Below are 24,142 nucleotides of genomic sequence, written 5' to 3'. Positions count from 1 at the left end.
GCTTAGCTCAGTTTGCCATTGTTGCCCATCCTTGATGAGTAAAGAAGCAGATCTGCATGGATGTTTTAAGAGTCTTTTTGCGGGTGGACAGTGAACAGAAACATGCTGAAGAATTGCTGGTGTCTCTTCAGCTTCCTGCTCTCTCCATCATCATCTCCTTACTTTTTCCATGCTGCTTTACAGAAGCACATTCATTTTCGTAATTGCTGTGCCATTTTCTCCTGTTTTCCCTAAATATTCCACCCCATCATCTTGACATTTCGTTTCCCTGAAATGATACTCGGAACCTTCCTAGGAGCCTCCCACAAATTCATTTGCAAGATAGGCTTTTGGCTGGAGATCTTGGCTGGGAACACAGTACGCTGGATGTGCTTTCTGAATGTAGGGCAGGCCCTCATCCAATTCAATTTTTAAGAAGTTAATTAATTGTATGAGTTTTAATTGTTCCGTGGAGTCATTAAATCTGAATACTGCAATGATTCCACACAAACACCCAACAGAACATATACATATATATTGGCATAGACAAACTGAATGAAAATCTGTGCCCTCAGTTTTTCAGTGTTTGATTTCCTCTTTTTCCACAATGCACAACTAGCCCATTAATCGTTGTTTGAGTACAGTCTGCTACATGGGCTGTCCAAACTACTGCTTAGGTAGCTGATGCAGCCAGGCCAGCCCTGAGTGGCCATTTTATTTGATTGTTGGCTTTCCTACTCTCTGGTAAGACTTGCTGGTTTAACTCATGGGAGTCACTCCATCAATCCCCTCCACATAACTTACTCCTACAGGCAAAGGTTCTGCTCCTTCACTGCTTACATTGTGTGTGCAGTGTAATCTTTGTGCACCAGTCCTAAACATGCTACCTCAGGTAATCCATTTGGGACATGGGTGGCGGTGTGGGTTAAACCACAGAGACTAGGATTTGCCGATCAGAAGATCAGTGGTTCGAATCCCCGCAACGGGGTGAGCTCCCATTTGTTCGGTCCCTGCTCCTGCCAACCTAGCAGTTCAAAAGCACGTCAAAGTGCAAGTAGATAAATAGGTGCCACGCCGGTGGGAAGGTAAACGGCATTTCCGTGCACTGCTCTGGTTCGCCAGAAGCGGCTTAGTCATGACCCGGAAGCTGTACGCCAACTCCCTTGGCCAGTAAAGCGAGATGAGGGCCTCAACCCCAGAGTCAGCCACGACTGGACCTAATGGTCAGGGGTCCCTTTACCTTTACCTTTACAGGTAATCCATTTAAGATTGAGTCATCTTTCTAGGGTCAAAGGACTGGACAACTAAGCGTACGGCACCTTTGTTTGTGAAATATGTTTTGGTTAATAAAAACCCCAAGCAGCCTGCTGAATGAAGTTAATTCATTGTTGATAGCCATGAAAAATAGCTGCATAAATCTCGTGGCACCAATGAAAGGGGCAGAGTACCTACCAGTCTGCAGGAAGCAAATTGGATGTTTCAAAGGAGGCTGTTAGCTACATGGCTTGATTTGCATGCAAATAAAAGAAGACACTTGCCACCTGTAGTTCAGCAAGATGGTCAGGCCTATTTGGCTGTGTTGTGTATCCCTTGTTACTTCCAGGGGAGGTCAGTGGAAAGATTTGGCATGCAAATCCTTTCCTAACAGTGACAAGGAAGGTCGCAAAGGGGACTGCAACTGCAAGCAGACACACGTCTTTCTCCAGCAGCTGACAAATAAACATTAGTTCCTCTTATTTGCTTGATATAAAAAGGCTCATAGAACAGCACTGCTTTCTTGAGGTTGGATTCCAGCCATATAATTTTTGGACTATTTACCACAAAACGTGCATTTCATTACAATGAGGAGATATGGATGTTGTCGCATTTGGACTCCACACACTTGCAGACTTAAACTCAATAGCCATTAAAAAAAATATTTATAAATGTTGATAAGAACTGACACAGTCCCATATGCCATAGGAACACCCAAAAAAGAAACTTTAACATAGTTATCAAAGTTCAGGATTTTGGAGGATCTGTGATCTTGGTCAGAAAAAGATCAAGGCTGGATTTGAAACTAAAATAAAGAGTTTGGTTTATTTGCCTAGATTATAGAAACTAATCAAACAACCTCTGTTTTAAAAGGACATTTTATTCATTTGGATAGATAGATCAACTGATAGATGGGTAATGGCAATTATCCGTCTATCAAAGGAAACCAGTGAATCCCAATCATATTCACCTGCCTGGTATCAATTCTTCTTTGCAGGTGGACACGCAAACTGATGCAATTTCCACTGCTATTTCCCATTTGACAGACTTGTCCAACATCCCTACAATTGTCCCTGTGAGGTGTTTTTGTGCAGCAGCAAAGGGCACTCACAGAGAGCTGCTGCATTGAGGTTCTGTGAATGGAGGCGAGGTTGTGGCGTTCATCTCGCTATACAGGCCGAGGGAGCCGGCGTTTGTCCACAGACAGTTTTTCCAGGTCATGTAGCCAGCATGACTAAGCCGCTTCTGGCGAACCAGAGCAGCACACGGAAATGCTGTTTATCTTCCCGCCGGAGCGGTACCTGTTTATCTACTTGCACTGGTGTGCTTTCGAACTGCTAGGTTGGCAGGAGCAGGGACCAAGCAATGGGAGCTCATCCCGTCATGGGGATTCGAACCACCAACCTTCTGATCGGCAAGCCCAAGAGGCTCAGTGGTTTAGAGACCACAGCGCCACCCGCGTCTTTTACATCAACATATTTATTGAAAACTCTTACATTTCAGCCCCCTTTTTCCATTCCACTCCTCTTCCTTCCTACCCAAGAAAATTGTATCTCTAGTAAAATCCATGACCCCCACTTTGGTTAGCCAAAACCACTATGGACGCCACCTTGTCGCTTTATGCCTGTGTCAGCCTTGTGAAAACAGCACTTGGGGCCGCATGAACTTTGGAGCATCTGCATTTTTCAGATATGGCCTCAGCCATTCATCAATAAATGACATTAAACTGTAGTTTCTTGACACTTCTAAGCCTCTCCCTCAAAATACCATGTAATAGATCTCAGGGGAAAAACAACTTTGGATTACTTAGACAGACAATGCAACTCTGTTTCGTAAAACATGTGACGATTTGAAGCAATAGGATTTGGATCCAGTATTCCCTTTAAAGCAGTGAAAATCAGCTGATATTTAAGGCATGTATATTGTAGAAGTGTAAATTAAGTTTCACTGCATCCTGTGACAAGATTATAGATTTTGGTTTGAATATTATTTTGTCTCGCCTATTGTTTATACTCTGGTTGTTTTATTCTGCTCCTGGTGTTTACTCTTGGTTTTATTGTTACTTTATTGTAAGTTGCTTGCTGCAGAGGCTCTTTTTAAGACTGAAAAAATGCAGCAGATGATAGATATAGATATAGATATAGATAGATATAGATGATAGATAGATAGATAGGTAGGTAGATAGATAGATAGATGATAGATGATAGATAGATAGATAGATAGATAGATAGATAGATAGATAGATAGATAGATGATAGATAGATAGATAGATGATAGATAGATATAGATAGATAGATAGATAAATAGATGATAGATAGATAGATAGATGATAGATAGATAGATGATAGATAGATAGATAGATGATAGATAGATAGATGATAGATAGATAGATAGATAGATAGATAGATAGATAGATAGATAGATAGATAGATAGATAGATAGATAGATAGATAGATGATAGATAGATGCAGGTTTTGGTGTCCTCGGGTGTCTTCCCGTGTAAAAGTTGGGGTGTCTAGGCGACGTTTCGACGAGGTCTCACTCGTCATCTTCAGGCTGGTGCTTTCGGCTTCTTGTTACTGGAACAGAGCAGGATCTCAGTGTTTGAGTTCCTATAAATACTGTTGAGGGGGTGTGGTGTATATAGATAGATAGATAGATAGATGATAGATAGATGATAGATAGATAGATAGATAGATAGATAGATAGATGATAGATAGATAGATAGATATAGATATAGATAGATAGATAGATAGATAGATAGATAGATAGATAGATAGATAGATAGATGATAGATAGATGATAGATAGATGATAGATAGATAGATAGATAGATAGATAGATAGATAGATAGATAGATAGATAGATAGATGATAGATGATAGATAGATAGATAGATAGATGATAGATAGATAGATAGAGATAGATAGATAGATGATAGATTTGATAGATATAGATAGATAGATAGATAGATAGATAGATAGATAGATAGATAGATAGATAGATATAGATGATAGATAGATGATGATGATAGATAAATAGATAGATATAGATAGATAGATAGATAGATAGATAGATAGATAGATAGATAGATAGATAGATGATAGATAGATGATAGATAGATAGATAGATAGATAGATAGATAGATAGATAGATAGATGATAGATAGATAGATAGATAGATAGATATAGATAGATAGATAGATAGATAGATAGATAGATAGATAGATAATAGATAGATAGATAGATAGATAGATAGATAGATAGATAGATAGATAGATAGATGATAGATATAGATACATAGATAGATATGGATAGATATAGATGATAGATAGATGATAGATAGATAGATATGGATAGATATAGATAGATAGATAGATAGATTAGATAGATGATAGATGATAGATAGATAGATAGATAGATAGATAGATAGATAGATAGATAGATGATAGAAAGATGATAGATAGATAGATAGATAGATAGATAGATAGATAGATAGATAGATAGATGATAGATAGATGATAGATAGATAGATAGATAGATAGATAGATAGATAGATAGATAGATGATAGATAGATGATAGATAGATGATAGATAGATAGATAGATAGATAGATAGATAGATATAGATAGATATAGATAGATATGGATAGATATAGATGATAGATAGATGATAGATAGATAGATGATAGATATAGATAGATAGATAGATGATAGATAGATAGATGATAGATAGATAGATAGATATAGATAGATAGATAGATGATAGATAGATAGATAGATAGATAGATGATAGATAGATAGATGATAGATAGATAGATAGATATAGATAGATAGATAGATGATAGATAGATAGATAGATAGATAGATAGATAGATAGATAGATAGATAGATGATAGATAGATAGATAGATAGATAGATAGATGATAGATAGATAGATAGATGATAGATGATAGATAGATAGATATAGATGATAGATAGATAAGCACTGTTCAGTCTTAAAGTAACCTTTGGCTGCCTGTTTAGGCTTCTGTATGTGGAACAAAGGGCCATCTTGACCTTCACCTTAAAATGTCTTGGGTCAACCCTGGCTGTGGGGTTCTCTTCATTCCCCCTTCCCACCCTGCAGGGTTCCTCTCTCCTTTACACTAAAACCCATGCTCAGACGTATTCACAGCACAGACCAGAATCAGCAACAGGAGTGAACTGCACCCAGTGACCCAGTGGACTCCACGCAGTTCCACAACTCCACCCACCCAGCCCCATCCAGGCAGCCAAAATAAAGAGTTGGCATCCCTCTATTGCAGGCATAGGCAAACCTGGCCCTCCAGATGTTTTGGGACTACAACTCCCATCATCCCTAGCTAACAGGACCAGTGGTCAGGGATGATGGGAATTGTAGTCTCAAAATGTCTGGAGGGCCAGGTTTGCTTATCCCTGCTCTTTTGAGCTACACCAGCCAAGCCACTTATTCAGCCCTTAGCATCCCGGCATGTTTTGCCTTACAGCCTTTTCCTTAAAAATGGCAACTACTTCTCCGATGTCATAAGCGGCACTGCTAAAAGCTGGGGAAACAATGTAATGCTTAGTTGCTCCTGAAAAGCGGGGGCAAAGTGTTTTAACCCCCTGGGCTGTCCTCTCCTGGGATCCGCATCTTCATTTCAAGACTGGAAAATTGTTCTCTCTCTCCCCCCCCCCCTTCTTTGTGTGTTTAAGTGTGGCCCTCTTTCTCTTTACTTCTTTTATTTGCTGTTTGTTTTACTTTGGGCTTTCCCCACAGGGATTATGAGAGATGGAAACAAAGTCTAGGAGTAAGACAAAAGAAAAGACTGTGTTTGTTTATTTGGAGGGAGCCAGGATTCATATTGTTGGAGACATCAGACTCCCCCAGAGAGATAACCTTAATCTGCTGACTCCATCCCTTCTCCCGCTTGTTTGCGGGGAGGCGGGGGGGGTGTTCAATATATATATTTAATGCGAATCTCATAAAATGGTTGATTCATCCTTCCCTGTTCCTAATGAAATCCTATAGCCAAAAGCGAGAAGAGCCCTACTGCTTATAATATACGAACAGGCGTCCTGACAAAAAAAGAAGAAGAGAGAATTCACTGATGCCTCAAGGGGAACTATTTCAAAAATTCAATAATGTGAGAATTCTGCTTACCTCAGACACATCCATTCTCTTGGGCTGGCTTTCATTACTAAGGCCTCTTTGTGACAACAGCTCTTTTGTTCTCCAGGAGTTAATCTTCTTATACCGCCCTTGAAGTCCGAGGGCCAAATTCTGCCTTCATTTAAATACCACAAAACATATTTGGACATGGCGAATTATATCACTCTGTCAGCACTTTAAATTTCCCAAACATTTTAACTTTATTCCATTGTTGTACTGTATTCCAAATACAACACACTGTATTTGGTCCGCATTTATTTATCGTATGTATATATCCCGTGAGATGCCTAGTCTGATCCAGCAACCTGTTCTCACCATAGCCAACTTGCAGGTAGGACCTCAGCATTCCTCTAAGGAGTAGGAGACATGGGGTTACCCAATTTTCCCCATACAACAATCCTGTGGGGTAGCTCTGTGTGTGAGAGAGGGGTGGTCAGGTGTCACCCACTGAGCCTCATAGCTGGGAAAAGATTAAAAGCAGGTCACCCTGTTCCAAGAACAGAAACAAGAAGGAAAATTGGTATGACTCTTGCTTCAGCATACAAAACCAGTGGACTCCTGTCTTCTAACGATCTTCACTTTTAGCTATTTGGCCATATACCACATAGGTGTGACTTCACTTTTTCCTATGTGGCTTGTTTCCCTTGCTTATCTGCTCTGCATGCACTTTGGGCTCCCACTTCCTGGTTGTGCAGGTGGAATGTGTTTCATATTTAGGGGTCTTACGTGTCTGTGGGATAGTTCTGTTAGGCAGTAGTGGATCTGTAACCACACACAATAGAAAGAGACTTGACGAAGAGCTAGGGTTACAAGCCAATTCTCCAAAGGTAGCCATGCACCACTCTTTTGGAGAAATAACCCAGAAACCTGATAACTTCTGTTTATTGAAGGCCTTTGAGGATGGGAAGTGGAACAAGTGGCCTGGTTAGAGGAAGAATAAGGTGATACATAAAGGGTGAAACAAAGGAAGACAAAGGCTGAGGCTCAAGGATCCCTGAATCTGTCCTTGGGCAAATGGTAACTCCAAACAGTTGAAGCCTCTTTTGCAGAGTGCACTTCACCACATTCGAAGTACACTTTTGCCCTCAGACCATCCTGGGCCCTGTAGTTTGTTAAGAGGTGTTGCTAATGGTTAATTCTGTCAGGGGTAAACTACAGGGGCTTCCGGTCCAATCTGCCTTAATGGAGGCAGCCCCCACAACAGCAGCAGATCATTTGTGAAAGAAAAGCAAGGATGACAGAGAGTAAATTATCCTAAATTTATTATTATTATTATTATTATTATTATTATTATTATTATTATTATTCTGCCCCAAGCCACAATGGGAGAAAACAAGAGCTGATAAGTGAAAAAGACAATGCCATAAATGACAGAAGGTATCTCCATGGACATATCAGTTTTAACACACAGGGCAGAATAAAGATAATAGTTTGAGTTCTTCGCCTGAAGCTTTATAAATTTATATACTAACATCACGATTGGAAATCAATAATTATGCAGCTGTTGACTAAGGGATTATCATCAGTGCTTTTTTTCCTTAAAAATATTTTTAGGGGTACTCTCATTTTCCTACTCAAATTAAAATACTGCCCCTCAATGAGGCCAAACTTAGATTCACAAAATGTTTAGGGGTATGTGTACCCCCAGAAAAAAGCACTGATTATCATTATAACTGAAATGTAACTGACATTAAGATTACAGACGCAGGAATCTAAGATCGGACATGCACCCAAACCACCATGTTGGGAGCCACTAGAATGTATTACCGTAATTAGATGTTGATTGGCATTTTGATAATTGTATAATTTGGGAATTAATTGTTATTGTTGTAATTTGGCTATTATTGGGGGGTATACTGGAAAACTAAAAAAAAAATTTTTTTTAAAAAGTGCCCAGAAACATTGGAGGAGGAGGAGGATGAGAAGAAGAAGAAGAAGAAGAAGAAGAAGAAGAAGAAGAAGAAGAAGAAGAAGAAGAAGAAGAAGAAGAAGAAGAAGAAGAAGAAGAAAGAGGAGGAAGAGGAGGAGGAGGAGGAATTTTTATTTATTAATATGCCACTTATCTGACTGGGTTGCAAAGAATACTGCTTTGAACATGCTTTGACAGTATATTTCATACACAGCCTAAGATTTGAAGTTTTGTGGAGTTTAACATTTGTTTATCCAGTAAAAGAATCCTTCTGTTTGTACATTTGTTTATATTTCACTATTTATATGCTTTTATTAAGCATAGTATAGTATGCTTAATAACAGTATAGTACATGGGTGGCGCTGTGGTTTAAACCACTGAGCCTCTTGGGCTTGCCGATCAGAAGGTCGGCAGTTCGAATCCCCGTGACAGGGTGAGCTCCCGTTGCTCGGTCCCTGCTCCTGCCAACCTAGCAGTTCAAAAGCACGTCAAAGTGCAAGTAGATAAATAGGTACCACTCCGGAGGGAAGGTAAACGGCGTTTCCGTGCGCTGCTCTGATTCGCCAGAAGCGGCTAAGTCATGCTGACCACATGACCCAGAAGCTGTACGCTGGCTCCTTTGGCCAATAAAGCGAGATGAGCACCGCAACCCCAGAGTCAGCCACGACTGTACCTAAAAGTCAGGGGCCCATTTACCAGTATGCTTAAGAGGACGGGTATTCATGAATACTTTAGGGTCAACACTAAGCTATAGGTAGCCAAGCTATAGGTACCTGTGCAGCTGGGAACTGTACCGTTCTGAGACAGGGATCACACCCACAGCATATATTTAAAACACATGGCTTCCCCTTGCCCCCGTTCTCAATTCCTACCCTGACAGCACCACCACATTCCATGCTAGAACCCTCACAGAGCTAGAATTCCCTAGCGCCTATAAAAAACTAGAGTTCCCAGGATTCTTTCGGGGAAGTAATGTTCATGAGATGTATGCTGTGGATGTGACCAGTCACTCACCAGCCACAAAACAAAGAGAGCAAAAAGGGAGGAAGGACACAAGCAGGCTGGAGGCCGCAAGCAAAAATTTTGGATCGTTCCACACAAGGCCTATTCCAGCCCAGGCAAATGATCTAGGTCTGGTATGGAATAGTTTATAGCCAGGCTGGTTAATGGTCAGCAGGGCTAGATTTAGGTTTCATGGGGCCCTTTATATGTCCAGCTGTCCTTTGTCAACAACAAATTGTCACTGTTTTTTGTAATTTAAGGACCTAATAGGTATCTAAAGTCATTTGCACACAACAAAATATGTATTTTATCAAAGTAATTGTTGAACTTCTATTTTGGAAATGTACATTGTTTTTTCCCTTTAAATAAGCTATAGCTTGTTTAGCTTATATGTAAATCCGGTCAGTGAGGAAGGCAGAGTCATGTTTCTGATATTTCCTTTCAAGCAACCATCAAACCTGTGGATATTAGGAAGAGACCTTTTGGGTCTAGGCTCAAGATCCTAGCACCGCATGAACTCAGTCTGGAAAATTACCCTTCATTTATGTCTACTCTTTGGTTTTTCTTATTATAAAAATGACTGTTTTGCTCACGCCACTCTCTAGAATTCATTGGTCCTGAATGTGCTATATATATACAAAAGGTGTTATATTGGCTCCCAGAGCATTCATCTGAAATCCCAGTTACATTACTGAGTAAGGTGGAAGATGAAATATTTAGCTAAACCATGCTAAATCTGTTTGGCCATTTGCATACTTTCAATATATTATTTAGTCCTTGTCAGTATTCATCTAAGAGCCAGTCTATGAATGGATGACAGACAGTATCTACTGTATGGCGAACCTGCAGCCCTCCAAATATTGCTGAACTCAAAGCCAGTGGTCAGGGATGGCAAGAGCCGCAGTCTAACAACATCAGGTTGGCTAAGGTTACCCACCCACAATAGTGTCTGTCTCTTACACACAATCCTAATGCAAAGCAAATGCATCTTCATGTCCAGTGGCATACATGTGCATTTTCCCTAAAATGTACATAAGGCTTGGTTGTGAAAAACAAACTCTCAAAGTGTGAGCATGCACACACACACTTGGAGGTTGCTATGGAGAAAGTTTTTAGGAGGATACAAATAAGGGGAAAAACCGCATTTGCTAGTGTAATTAGGATACTTTCATCTTTCTAATAAAATTGCTGCTTGGGTTCTGCTTTGGAGACCAATAGGTCTGCTTTTAGAAGCCTACAAAAGGAGACCAGTATGCAAGGAAAAGTCAAAGGGTGGGGGGGGGGTTCTTTGGGGGGGGAGAAGAGCTTCCTTGCTCTTTGCCCTAAAGCAAGGGAAAGCAAAGACTTTCTGCTGCTGACTGAGCCTCATGAGTTGGATTCTGATCTTCGTTACATGCGAATTAATCTGGACTGAATTTATTGGCTTTGGCAGCTGTAAACAGTGGAAGAAGTCAGATAGCTAGCAAGCCCCAGATTTGCCAGCCAGATAAGCCTGCCCAGTGCCTGAGCTACCAGAGGAGACTGGTTACTTTCAAGCTCCCTGCTCAGCCTGTAATCACCCAATATTGAAACCAGATTTACGGGCTCTTTTGAGGAGGGCTCTTTCCACAGCAGACACATTTGGTATTTCGGAAGGTCAACCCCCCTGTGGTGTAAGGGCTTTTTAAAAGAATCAGTTAAGCAGGAGTCAAGAGGAGAGGCTGGAATCAGTAGGACACAAGAAAAGCTGGAGAGAAGGGGCCAGGGGCCTGGAGATCAGAAACAAGGAAGGGCCTTAAATGAGAGACATGCAGCCCATTCTTCTCTGATCATTCTGAAGCCAGTCCCAGTGTTCTCAATAGAGCTTACTCTGAAGTAAACATGTAGAGAATTGTAAGCCAAGACATTTCAGGTACTGGTCTTTATTTCCCCCTGTCCGGTTGATCTCCTCCTCTACTTACAGATATGAGAAATCATGCATTGTCTGTGGTTTATACCACATCAAGAGCAATAAACCATGGGGTTATCGCAACTTCTGACTGCTCGCAAAACATAGTTGGGGTGGGCAGGCTCCCCCTGAACACCAAACATTAGTGCTGCTTTAAAAGTCCCATTGACTGCAGCAGGACAAGCACAGTTGTCTGGATCATGCCCATTCAGCTACTTCCCACATTAGCAAATGGGAGCAAGTAAAAACAGCTCTCTTGTTTACCCAAAATTCTTGCTTGCCAGGCCTACCATCCAATACAGTGGTACCTCGGGTTACATACACTTCAGGTTACATACGCTTCAGGTTACAGACTCCGCTAACCCAGAAATAGTACCTCGGGTTAAGAACTTTGCTTCAGGATGACAACAGAAATCGTGCTCCGGTGGCACGGCGGCAGCAGGAGGCCCCATTAGCTAAAGTGGTGCTTCAGGTTAAGAACAGTTTCAGGTTAAGAACGGACCTCCGGAACGAATTAAGTACTTAACCCGAGGTACCACTGTAAAACTCCTCTAGTAGTTTTGGTAGAGGGAGACTTCACTTCCCCAGGCCATTGTACATTTCTCCATTTAGACTTTTCAGAAGGTATAAGATTGTTTTGGTGTTCTTCCATTGCAGCCTCAACCCATCCCATATTTAGTATTCCACCGATACCAATGTTGAAACAGCACTGGCAGGAGAGACTAAGACAGCAGTCTTATGCATGCTTACCTGGGACTATGTCCCACTGAAGTCAGCAGGAATTAGTACCAAGACAGTCAAGCAGGAGACATGTAGAATACATAGTCAGATGAAGACGGTAAACTGTTCAGAGCATGTACCACATGGGCAATGTGTTGGAAAGACGGACCACCTTTTAAAACACTCATTTGGTGCGGAGGGGAAGAGAATCCCCACTGAAACAAAACTATCAGGAAAGGTAAGCTGAACACTTTCCCCTGACCTCCTAGCTTTCTGCATACAGGGCTAGGTTATAATTAATGGCCAGCAAGTCAAATCCTGCACCTGCAGATAATGGTTGCCCTAGCAAAACATAATCAAGGCAGGTGAACCATTTTGGTCATGTTTGAGAAAGAATTCGAAGGAGCATCCACAGATATTTCACAATGATGTTAGTGCATTGTTATATCATATTTGGGGAAGGCATGAAGGACTGCTGCCCACCTGTCTGCCGAATAAATCTTTCATGCATTGTCATTTATTTGTATCTCACCTTTCGTCCAAGGAGCTCAAGGTGACATATAGGTGTTTGTTTTTCCCCCTGCTGCCTATTTTAACCTGTGGAAGTGTGTCAGGCCAAAGGGTCACCCATGGAGCTTCATTACCAAACAAGGATTTGAAGCTAGGTCAACTTCAACCTTCTCCAACCACTGTACAGCCCAGCCCTTCCTGCTAACAGAGATCCCAGAATATGCCTGGAATATTTTAAACTCCAAGAAGACACAAGCTGGCAGACTGTTCTGTTCCATGCTGCCTTGGGGAAGATTAGAATCTGCATGATACAGAGGCTGTAGCTGGACCACAAATATCAGAAACTGCTAGGATGCTATTTGCCTTTAGAGCAAAAGGGCGTGAAATACGTTTTTCTCCTGTCTGGAAACTGAAGCATTGAAAAGGCTAGCAAGGGGAGGCAGCATATTCAGGTTATGTGACTTTACCTGAATGAACACCAGAGTTCACTTACGTGAACCTGATTAAACACTAAAGGAAACTCTACGGTTAACACTTTATGTAGTGCTTCTACTAGAAGGGTAGTGCTTCTTACACAAAACCACAAAATAGGTTTCAGACAAATATATATATATATAATTATATATATTTTAAAAATCTTTACATCAGAACTTGCATACAATTTAATAGTATAACTCAAAATTTCCACCTCCCTACAGCTCAGACAACCCTGGTAACAGTGTGTACAACTTCTCGGTTTTTTTGCTTTCATAACTTTAAAGCAAACAATACATTTGAATGTATTTACTCTGTGCAAATAAGGTAACTTTTGGGATCCTTCAGAAGACATATATCCAAGGTTCAATCTGCAGAGGTCCTTTGTTTTCTTTAAAAAAAACAAAACACGATTAATGACTGTAGGCTTTCCCTGTATAAAGTGCTCCTGTCCAGCAGAACCCAAAGGCCTTGGAAAAGTTTTCCTAGCAATTTTAAAGAACAAAAATTTAAAATATAGTTATATATATATATATATAAAAAGACCAAAAGGCGACGTGATCACACAAATTCCAGCTTTCCATGCCCGCCATACATTCCCCAGTGGACTAGCGAGAGTATTTTGTCACTGCCCAAGTCCGGCTGCCTCATCTTCTCGCAGGTCATGCAGCAGTTCTCGTGCCCCGTGACTGGCACCATGCACTCCAAGTCTAGCTTGGCAACCTGTCCCTTTTTGGAATGATGCCCGTGGAAGCTGTAGTGCAATCGGGACAGCATCTGCTGCCGCTGGTCTTGCAGTCTTTTGTTCTCGCTCCTGAGCATGCGCAGAGCTAGCATGATGAGGAGCACCAGGATCAGCCCGCCAGCGATGGGGACGGCAATGACAGCTGCCCGGAACCACAGTTCTTTGGAGGAAGTGAGCTCCTGAACCTTCGTGATGAGGTTTCTGCTGCCCTCGTGCTGGTATCGGCTCCCTTGTCCTGCAAGAAAGGAGAGAGGGATGGTGTTCAGAAAGGTCCCTTCCGTTCCACATGCTAAAGCCTGTGTTTCAACCGCAAAAAAATGGAAGCCCCTTTCTTTTTAAGACTACCCTCTCAGGTGATGGAAGGGGGAAAGGTCTGCTCATTTCAAAGAGGGGTGCTCTCTACATTTTTCTCCCTAACCTGATCACCACCCAAAGCTTGCCGATTCTAGAGAAACTCGGCTATTCGCTTAGGCTATGCTGGATCCAGAGAACCCTATTGCTCTCCAGACATTGTCCCAGCTCCCATCAGCCCCAGCTCAAGGGCCAGGGTGGTGGGGATTGTAATCCAGCAACATCCGGAGGGTCACAGGTACCCCAGCCCAGGGTTATGCAGTAATGTGACATCACCAGTGTTAACCCTTGTTACAAATTACCACTGTATTTGGAACCAGTGTGCACCAGACAGGAGGGCATTTCCATGGCCTTAGGTCAGGGGTATGCAACCTAAGGCCAGGGGGCCAGATTCTAAATCTGGCCCATGGACAGTCTGGGAATCAGCGTGTTTTTACATGAGTAGAATGTGTGCTTTTGTTTAAAATGCATCTCTGGGTTATTTGTGGGACATAGGAATTGGTTCATTATTATTTTTTCAAAATATAGTCTGGCCCACCACCTGGTCTGAAGAAGAAGAGTTTGGATTTGATATCCCGCTTTATCACTACCCAAAGGAGTCTCAAAGCAGCTAACATTCTCCTTTCCCTTCCTCCCCCACAACAAACACTCTGTGAGGTGAGTGGGGCTGAGAGACTTCAGAGAAGTGTGACTGGCCCAAGGTCACCCAGCAGCTGCATGTGGAGGATCGGAGACGCGAACCCGGTTCCCCAGATTACAAATCTACTGATCTACTGCTCTTAACCACTACACCACACTGGCTCTCACACCTTCTGAGGGACGGTGGACCAGTCCACAGCTGAAAAAGGTTACTGACCCCTGCCTTAGATGTTCACATACCACCAAAGAAAACCTAAGGTCAATGTGGTGCTATATATGGACACTAGGAACCCAGCTTTCAATTCAGCAGCTCTACGCTTCTGTACGTATTACATGTTTAGGTACACAAAACATGTAATGAAATATTGCAATGCGATATTTATCCGGCATAGGGGCAAACACCAAGGAGATAGGACCAGACTGAAACTATTTGCTCTGTGTTTGCAGAGGCAAACCCCGATTTGTTCCAAAGCACATGGAAATTCCAGCTCTGCAATTTACAAGGTGAGCCATGGGGCAAGTTGCTATCTGTCCTTTTCACATGATTGCAAAGATTAGAGTTGTGAGGTGCTTTAGCAAGCCACACAAAAAAAGACCATCATAGCAGGCATTTGGTTTTGCTGTAGTAGTGACTATCATTACGGAAGCAAATACAAAACAATTGCTGCACCCCATGTACGCAAAGCTGCCAGATGGTCCCCCTAAGCTTTACTATAGGAATGGGGAAGCTGTGTCCTCCCCTAACAGTGGACTACAACTCCCATCATCTCGGACCAATGGTCGTGCTGGGTGGGGTTGATGGGATTTGGAATCCAACATCCTGAGGACCACAAGCCTTCCATGCAAGGAAACATCAACTTCAATGTTATGAATACACCAGGTACATCAATTCAATTAAATGGATACACCCAGTGATGGAGAGATTTATTTTTATTTTACAGTACTTCCATGACCTGCAGGGCATAAGTGAAATTGCAACACCGAAGTTTGTTGAGTCAGATGAATTATTTGCATACTTTCAAACAACTAACTTCACCCGGCTGTGGGAAAAGTCGTTGGGACTTTATTCTTTGACTTGATGATTTCACCTTCGTGTATGCGAAGTAACAAAGCAGCAGATTTAAATTAAAAGCTGTGTGCATGTTTTCATTAAAACTTAACAGGCTTCCATAAAGTTCATTTGCACATTCTAATAGTTTTATTTTCCCCTGACTAAATTGGGCACAATTAGGTTTCTCAAAGTAGTGCCCCTCCCTGAACAAGTTTTCCCAGGCAAGATGCCAGGCCTGCTTGAAAAGGAGCAAACTTTGTGTCTCATGCTAATGCAGATACAAAGATATTTGGCAGAGATCTGTCTAGCCACATGCCTCCCACTCCAGCGTGCCTAGTTGTATTAAAAGACCAAAATCATTAGCAGACAAAACAAGGTCTTGCCTGTTTCAAGCAAACTTATGTATCAGACGAGAGCACGACTTACCCGAAGGCTCCCCTCTGGAAGGAGAGAGAACATCATACAGCCCTCTGTAGTTGCACATATCTTCGTGACAACACTCCAACGTAGGAATGGCAGTTCCAGAGTGGTTTTGGGCCTGTTTAGCTTGACAGATGTCCGATGTGCTTGCAAGAGAGTCCAAGCAGCCATGAGTAAGTGGGGAATGGCTGTTCTGAGGGTCAAGCAGTCTAGAGAAGCAAGCGTTGAGCTCAGATTTGCACATATAGCCTGTTGCAACACAGTGTGCAGCATCACAGTAGCATCTAATTTCACCTGCAACAAAAGTAAAGTGGCAGCAAATCAGTAAGGATTTAGATACCCTGTATCCTCAATACTGGCATTAAGATGGGTGAGTAACAAACAAAATAAGTGTCTCTTTTGAAAGCAGGCTTAGAGATGAAGCCCTCCACCTCCCATCTGCCATGATAAGTGCAGTGCCCATACTGGCTGTGGCTGATGGGTGCTGTAGTCCAAAAACATCTTGAGGGCACCACGATGACTATCCCTGCTATAGATCAAGGATTCCAACACAGGTCTCTATAGAACTGGTCAACAGAGCTGCGCACAGCCATGGGAAAAGGCAATCAATTAATACTCCTCTTCTACAGGCAAGCATCTCCAGGGGAGATATATAAGCAAACAGGACATGGCCTATCATGGTACAAAAACAATTTTCCTGACAATTTTGCCAAACCACCGAGACATGGAAGCCCCTTCCAGATTTTCTGCAGACCACCCAGAGATCTACCTTTCGTCCATTCCTGGCTCTTGCTCTGCGCAGTGTACAAGATCCCCATAGCAGGCATGACAAATCGGGAGTCCCTGTGGGGAGGGTGGTGTTGCATAGAATCCGTCCGAAATTGCCACCACGTGGGAGGAGCTGCCATGTGTAGGTGGGCTTTAACTTACTTAGCCAAAGAACTGGGGAGAGGGGCATAACCTCTTATGCAGAAGTGAAGACAGCATCCGTGTGCGCCTTGAGTAGGCACAAAGTTGCAAGAGTTTCCATCAAAAACTGCAAGCTGCATGGTTCTGCCCCACCTGCAGAACCACCAGCAATTCAGCTGCAGTGGAACAAGTCACCACTCTAGCAGCTGAAGCAGTAGACGAATGGGGATTAGGGTGCTTATTCCATATGAAGCAAAGTTCCATAGGCAAAAATCTGTAAACTGGTCACTTATCACATACCAGCTCATCTCCAGGTCTTTGGGCAGCAATGACTCCCCATTTAGCAAATTTGCAAATCTGCAGATACTTGTCCTTTACATTACCTTTGATACTAGTTATTATAAACCAAGTTGCTGGAATACAACTTCCATTTATGCCCAGCCGTTGGGCTATGCGGACTGTGGCTTATATGGAAACTGAACCTACTGCAACTGGTTCTCCATCTCTGCTCTAAAACGAAACCTACATTGCATACGTCAGCATATAGCAAAGTCAAAAGCACACTTCAAATATTTACGCCTGGCAGAATTAATCAAAGTGGTTGGAATTGATTACTGCCTTTTGGCACGGTGCCAGTATTTAAGAGCTTTAGCCAACACCTTATGAAATTATGTACTAAAATCATGCATGCATTTTTATTTAAGTTAGTTCTTAACACAAGGATTGCTTTGTTGGGTCCATCTAACCCAGCATTTCATTTCCAAAAGTAGCCCCTGGGAAACTCACGAAACAGGACATAATGACAATAGTCACACATCCCATGTGCGCCAAGCATCTGGCTTCCTCACAGCATCGTCTTCTCATGCAAAATATCTTTTTAGTTTTTATTATAAAACAGGAAATCTTTAGTTTACAATCAGTGTGTCTTGCTTGCCAAAATCAACCTCTTTCAACTTATATGAAAGCTCATAAATGGGGGAGGGGGCAAGATTGAACCCTCCTTCCACCACCTCCCTTCCCCCCACTCCCCAATCCATCATGTGGTCAAAAAGGGTAAACATTTGGACTGAAAATCCTCTACTGTTTGTATGGAACAAAAAACGCACAGGAAACCACAAAACTTTCTGAAGGAAGTGCTTTAAAACATATTCATTTTACATTCTTCAGAAATGCATTCATTTTACTATACAGTACAGAGAAACTGTACTGTCTTCTCGACGTTTCAGCTCAAATCTGTTCCATCAATTCAGAGAATGGAAGGAAGGAAGCTGGGAGGCAAGCTGGATCTGTCTCTCAGCTTCAGAAACTACTGGAGGAAGTGTATTAACAACACAGCGATGAATAGCACTTATTTTAGAAAAAAGGGGGGTGGGATTCAGCCACAAGAGAACTGCCACTTATTCCTTTTTTAAAAAGTGAAGCCCTTAAAATCCTAACTTCCTCCTGCCAAATTAAGAGTTATATTTAAGGTACATAGGTACCCAGAGATTAATTTTTAGCACCCAGGTCATATTGCACTATATATACTATGTCCCAGCTTATGCTTAAGATATGAATTACAAACACATTTACACATACATACAGTTCTGCAGGGCTCTCGCCTTCCAGACTATCTTAAGTTCAGCCTTCCCTAGAATGCCATTACATTTTAATCAACTGCTTAATCAAAGCCAAATGACACAGTGCCCGTATGTAAACAAGCTTGCCCCTCATTTGTGTAAATGTGTGAAGCAAGATCTGAAGCCCAAGCCTGCCAAAGAATACATGCAGTTCAAAAGCTTGCTTAAACATTCAGAGAACTAGTTTGACAGAAAGCATTTCCCTTATTCAGTTGCTTGAAAGTCTTTCATCACAGAGATGAAATAAGTGTTTGCAATTTTGGGAGTCCCTTGAGGTTCTCCACCAAAACAGGTAACCAGAGCAAGATTCAAAAAATAATATGGGATGTGTTACATGTCACCAAGCAGGCGACATTCGCATTCCGGATATCCTTCTACAAGCAGTTGGGCCCAGAAGTCCAATGTTCTTAGATTTACAGAAGGCGCTTCTCTTTCCTTAAGGACTTCTGTTCCGCCGCCACCAATCATGTAACTTCCTAAGTCCCCTTTTCGAAAACAAATGTCATTTAAGCAACTATTGTCCAGCAAGTCAAGTCCGAGGGCTGAGCAGCTTTCACTGAAACAAGTTGTGGATAAACACAAAACACTCTTTTTGGGGGTGGGGAAGGGGGAAATCTATAAGCTAGTCCTTTTCCCACTCCAGTCTTGAGAGCATCACAAGAGAGAAAATGTGTGTTTCAATAGTTCGTACAATCCTCTTTTCCTGACCAAGCAAAGTCTCATAAACAAAACATGATGGACTAGTCATCGGGTTATTACAACTCCATTTTAATTAGAGACACATTCCACCACCTCCCCCTCAGCAGAAGAGAATGGCATTTTTGTGTTATCGTATTTTTGAAGGGGGGGAACAAACCTTTTATTTCTGTCAATTCATAAAGTTTCTTCCTGAGCTATGGAAAAGGCCAGGGAGGGTATTTGGTATTTTCAAACAGTGAACAATGCCCTTTCTGTTCCCCTCCTCTTTCTTGTTACTGTATGTAGCTATTAAAGAAAAATGTCTGCTTTTAGTCAAGGTGGCTACAGGAGAGACTGCAGGCTTCTCCGAAAGCTTTTGAAGTCGACAGCAGCCAGAAGTCTGTGATCCCCTAATTATATCATTATCAGGCGCATAGTTTCAGTATCTGCAACTGCACATTACTCTCAGTCACTCCCTTCTCTGCCCCTCTTTGATGGGGCCAGAAGACTTCCCTCTGCTTGCTGCAAGGGCTGTTATTTGGGGTTAATTACACCCTTCTTTCCAAAATAAATAAATACTGTAGCACATCAGCACTGTGCTAGCTTATCCTTTAACCTCCTCTCTGTGAAACGTGGCAATTATAGGGAGACATCAACTCTCCCATTCCCTCCTCCCCTCCCCCCCCCCAGTTAAGTTTTTATTCTTTAAAGTGGCGAGGAGGGGAGACGAGTGGATTGTGTGAGCTCGCTCACACACGCACACACACACACACAGAGGAAGTTTCAAATATTTGCAGCAAGATGCTTAACAGTTCACATCTCATACTTGTGGGGTCACCTCTCACAATCAGGGTGCACAGCCCAATCCAGCACATGTTTACTCAGAAGTAAACCTCATCTGTAAATTAAAGGATTCAAGTGCTGGTTCACACCGCCTGAACACAATTTTGGTTGTTGCCGCTTTGCAGGAGCAAACTTCTTTTAATTCCCTTACTTGCATGGGCTGGATTTCTCCTCAGGCCACGAGGGATAAGGGAGGGCATACAGTCGGGTCTCTTTCCAATTTTACCTTATCAACAGGTAAAGCCGCAAACAGGTAAAGCTTGCCTTGGGCCAGCGCTGCTTTCTGGAGCTTGGAGAGGGAGAGGGAGTGGGTGGGTGTGGGCTGGAGACGTTCAGAAGTTCATTAAAGACATGCTAACAAAAACATTTTGACAACCGCTTGCCCCTAAGGTCTGACTTCCCTCAATGAAGCGGGGCAAGGCTCTGGCGGGGGGCGGGGAAAGGGGAAGGAAACCCAAGCAACGCCACTTCCAAGAACAGGCGAGCTTGTTCTGGCCTGCGAAGCTCAGCCCAGGAGGAAACATGACACGCTCACAAAGCCTTGGCAGAGCGCTTCAAAGGCCGCGCCGGGCCGGGCGCACGGAGCTCGCCAGCCGCAGGAGGGGAGAGCAGCGGGAGCAGCAGCAGGAGAAGCCCCGGCCGGGCAAGGGAAGGGCAGTTAACCCCGGGGAAATGGCTACCGGGCTGGCCTCGCTGGCCGGGAGCTGCTGCTGCTGCCCCACCAAGCCACCTCCGACGGGCGGCAACCTCACCACAAAAAAGCTAAGCCCGCTCTTGCTTCTAGCAGAGCAAACGGACACCCCGAGGTCACCCCCCAGGTTTCACTCCCCAGCCTGGGGAAAGGAAATAAAAGCCGGGGCTTGAGACCGCACTAGGCTGCTCCCCCAAATGCAACCCCCCGGGAATGGCTGCTGCGTGCGCACAGCCCTTCTTGACGGTCACTGCCAACGCGCACCCGCCACCGACGGCGTCCCTCCAGAGCGCGTCGCAAGGGGGGCTAGCGGGAGGGAGGGAGGGAGGCAGCTGGGCGACCCACTGCAACCCCGACGGGGCGGCTGCTGCTGCAGAGACCCTGGGCGCCTTTGACGAGGGAATTGGAAGAGGCCCGCAGCCGGGTTTAAGCGCGAGGCTGGGCGCAGTGGGGCTTCACCCCCGGCCACCCAGGAGGGCGGGAGTTGCTACGGATCAGCCCCAGCTTGGAACGCGCCTCCTTGCAAGTTTTAAATCCCGCTCGGTTTCGCTTCGAAGGCGAGGCCGAGCCTCTCCTGGATGCCGCCGCCAGCCCAGAGGACGACAGCAGCGCCCCCTTCCGCAGGTCGCGCGCTCCTGCATCCCCCGCCCAGCCAAGGCCCGTCTCTCTTCGGGAGAAAGCCTCCGGGTGCTCCCGAGTACCCGCCCCGTCTCCTCCAGCAGCCCTCCCCCTGACCCTACAGGAAGCCTCGCAGCAGCTCTTCAAAGGCTTCCCCCAGGGCGACAATCCTCACGTTAAGCCTTTGTACGGTTGTCAACACGCACCAGCGCTCGCCAGCCCACCACGTTGCTTTGCAAAACAACCCCAGGCCTTTGCCTCCCTCTTCGAGGAGTTGTCTTCATTCCGGGGACTAGGATAGGTTACACACACACGCTTCGAAACAGTATTTCGTCGTATTTTGTTTTGATCCCCCTGCTCATTTTAGGGCAAAAAAAATCTGAAAGCTGCCGAAGGATCGAAATGCATTAAATAAGGCATCTCAAAAGGAAGGGAGCTTTCGTGAACCGGGCTAGATTTAGAGAGGGGAGCTGCTTGCGACAAAAAGAGCCCATAATCCAGTCCTGCGCATGTTGACTTGGAAGCGAGCCCCACTGAGTTCGGGTGCAATACTAGTCGTGCTTTTCTACGGAACAGAAATGGGGCTTGCCTCTGAATAACCATGCATAGGACAGCACGTACACTGCAATATGTTAAGTAGTGCTAGTTTTACGTTATCCTATTTCCTCCTCTTTGGGAATAAATACCATCAGGTCCATGCGCCTTGCTTCCGAGGAGACGCGCGCAGGACCGGGCTGCGCGTTCCCGTGGGGCTGCCCCCCGTCAAAATAGCGGCGTCCCGTTAGCACCACCAACGCCGAGTCCATCGCTTGCCTAGTTCGTTTGTTTTTTGTGCTCAACGCGCGGCTTTTGCCTTCGCAAGCCCCCAGCGAACTTAAAAAGTCTACCCCCCAGGATCGGGAAGGAGCCCCTCTCGCGAGCCGGACTCACCTTTCGTTAGCAGGATGGCCATGGCGCACAGCTCCAGTTGCAGCCACACGAAGATGAAGCTGGAGTGGCGATCCATTTAACTCTTCCCGCACGGGCCTCGCCGCCGCCGCCGCCCGCGTCTCCGCGCTCCCTCCAGGGCTCTCGCCCCCTTGCAACGCTGCAAGGCAATGCCCCGGCCGGGCACAGCGCATGGACCCCGCCGCGGGCTGCCCTGCGCGACCCGCTCTCGGCCTCGACCAGCTCCTGGCGCCGTAAGCCTCTCTCACGAGCCTTGCTGCAGCCGCATGGGAACCCTCGCTCCGGCCGGGGGTCGCTCCAGGGCGCTCCCACCTCCGCGCGCAGGACGAGCGACGAGCCCGGCTCCGCTCTCTGGGCGCCCCGCGCTCGCTCTGTAAATAATGCTCCCGCCCCGCCGCCTGACCCGCCTCGGCCCGCCCCCGGCCCGCCCCTCGCTGCCCTCCAGCCCGGCTCCCATAGGCGGCGGCGCCGCGTCACTCAAAGCAGCGGGAAGGGGCAGAAGGTAGGATGCGTCCTGCAGCGCCAGCAGCTCCGCTTCACTTTCTCCCGGGCTCGAGCGGCGGTGTAATTAGTAGCGCAAACATGGGGGGAAATGTAATTAAGCCAAATGAACTTCTGGGGATCCGGGAGGGGCGGGCTCTGAAGGGTGGTCCCCCCCTTTTTAAAAAAGGCATTCCTCTTCCAAACTTGGTGCTAAAAGGGAGGAGGAAGGAAATAAACTCTTAGCACCCACTTGCAGCACAGCAATCCGATCCCGGGTCCAAATCGCGCGCACGGTGGAGCCGAGACAGGAAAGGGGGACCGGCCCCAAATCCTAAGAGCCTAGAAGCCGGACATGTTTGCAGTGTGTGTATGTACAAAAGCAGGTTGGGGCAAGCGAGCTCTCTCTAGGAACCTGCAGACAGGGCTGCAAAGAGGCGATCGCGGGAGGCAGCTTAAGAAGCGCATCAATCCCTTTTCCCGGCGGGGAGACAGCAGCGTTTTCCCATTTCTCCTCTGCGCACTTCCAGCCGCCGCCGCCGCCCCTCCTCCTCCCGTCCCGATGATCAATAAAGCCTAGTCAGACGGACGGTTTGACCAGCAGGAGCCTGACTGCTCGGTTGGGATATAGATGTACCAGGAGAAGACATTTAGTGAAAATTAGCAAACGCGAAAGCGCCAGGCGCCAGCGAGACGACACAGACAGAGACTGACACTCAATTATCCCCCCAAACAATCCCAGGCAAACACACAGGCTCGGCCTGATCAATATCAGCCCCAAAGCGATCTCCTTACTGAGATGCTAATTCATTTATTAAGGCACTCTCTCGCCGACCCAGCAGGCAGGATTACTCTCAGCCTGCCTTTCTTTCTGTCCTTTCTTTCCACGGTTTGTTTCATGACGACTTTGGATTTACTGGGAAGCGATATGGGGGGGACGGGACGTAGCTGGGCCATGTCCCTGATTGTACAGCAGGTCTTATGTCTCACTATCAAGGTTCCCCACCATATCACATATTTAGGGCCTGTAACACTTTGCGCTGGTTTCCTACCCCTGGGTACAAAATCATGGCCAAAGCGCCTGATTGCACAGTAAATCCTTCTCGGTGGTCAACGAGACACGATCCAGGTAAATATGCAAAGATCACAGACTTGAAGGGCAAAGTTTCATTAAATTCAGAGGGTCTCACTTCATAGTTAGGCTCA

At 44.8% G+C, this 24,142-nt stretch overlaps 1 protein-coding gene and 1 pseudogene across 3 annotated transcripts in view; one reads left to right on the top strand and one right to left on the bottom strand.

Annotated features, from left to right (window-relative positions):
• The window catches only part of LOC309353232 (ethanolamine-phosphate phospho-lyase pseudogene), a 359,600-nt pseudogene that overhangs the window by 112,491 nt on the left and 222,967 nt on the right, over positions 1 to 24,142 (top strand). The window lies entirely within an intron of this gene.
• BAMBI (BMP and activin membrane bound inhibitor) lies at positions 13,076 to 22,726 on the bottom strand. 2 transcript variants are annotated; one of them, XM_081882720.1, is made up of 3 exons: positions 22,439 to 22,726; positions 16,157 to 16,444; positions 13,076 to 13,924 (listed from the first exon to the last, which is right to left on the bottom strand). In XM_081882720.1, the coding sequence occupies exons 1-3, from the start codon at positions 22,512 to 22,514 to the stop codon at positions 13,506 to 13,508; spliced, it is 783 nt and encodes a 260-aa protein (XP_081738846.1). In that variant the 5' UTR covers positions 22,515 to 22,726; the 3' UTR covers positions 13,076 to 13,505. The 2 variants fall into 2 exon arrangements, with proteins under 2 accessions (XP_081738846.1, XP_081738847.1); XM_081882721.1 differs by lacking the exon at positions 22,439 to 22,726 and adding an exon at positions 20,351 to 20,807.

Source organism: Podarcis melisellensis (assembly GCF_964234715.1).
Source record: "Podarcis melisellensis genome assembly, chromosome: 12".
In the NCBI taxonomy this organism is placed as follows: domain Eukaryota; kingdom Metazoa; phylum Chordata; class Lepidosauria; order Squamata; family Lacertidae; genus Podarcis; species Podarcis melisellensis.
This window is presented reverse-complemented; position numbering and strand designations above follow the sequence as displayed.

Bases quoted from the DNA above. Each gene is read 5' to 3' on its own strand.
- BAMBI (XM_081882720.1), bottom strand. From the start codon at position 22,514: ATGGATCGCCACTCCAGCTTCATCTTCGTGTGGCTGCAACTGGAGCTG. The intron at 16,445-22,438 runs GTGAGTCCGGCT...CTTTTGTTGCAG, and splicing joins GGCCATCCTGCTAACGAAAG to GTGAAATTAGATGCTACTGT. The intron at 13,925-16,156 runs GTAAGTCGTGCT...CCTTTCTTGCAG, and splicing joins TTCCAGAGGGGAGCCTTCGG to GACAAGGGAGCCGATACCAG.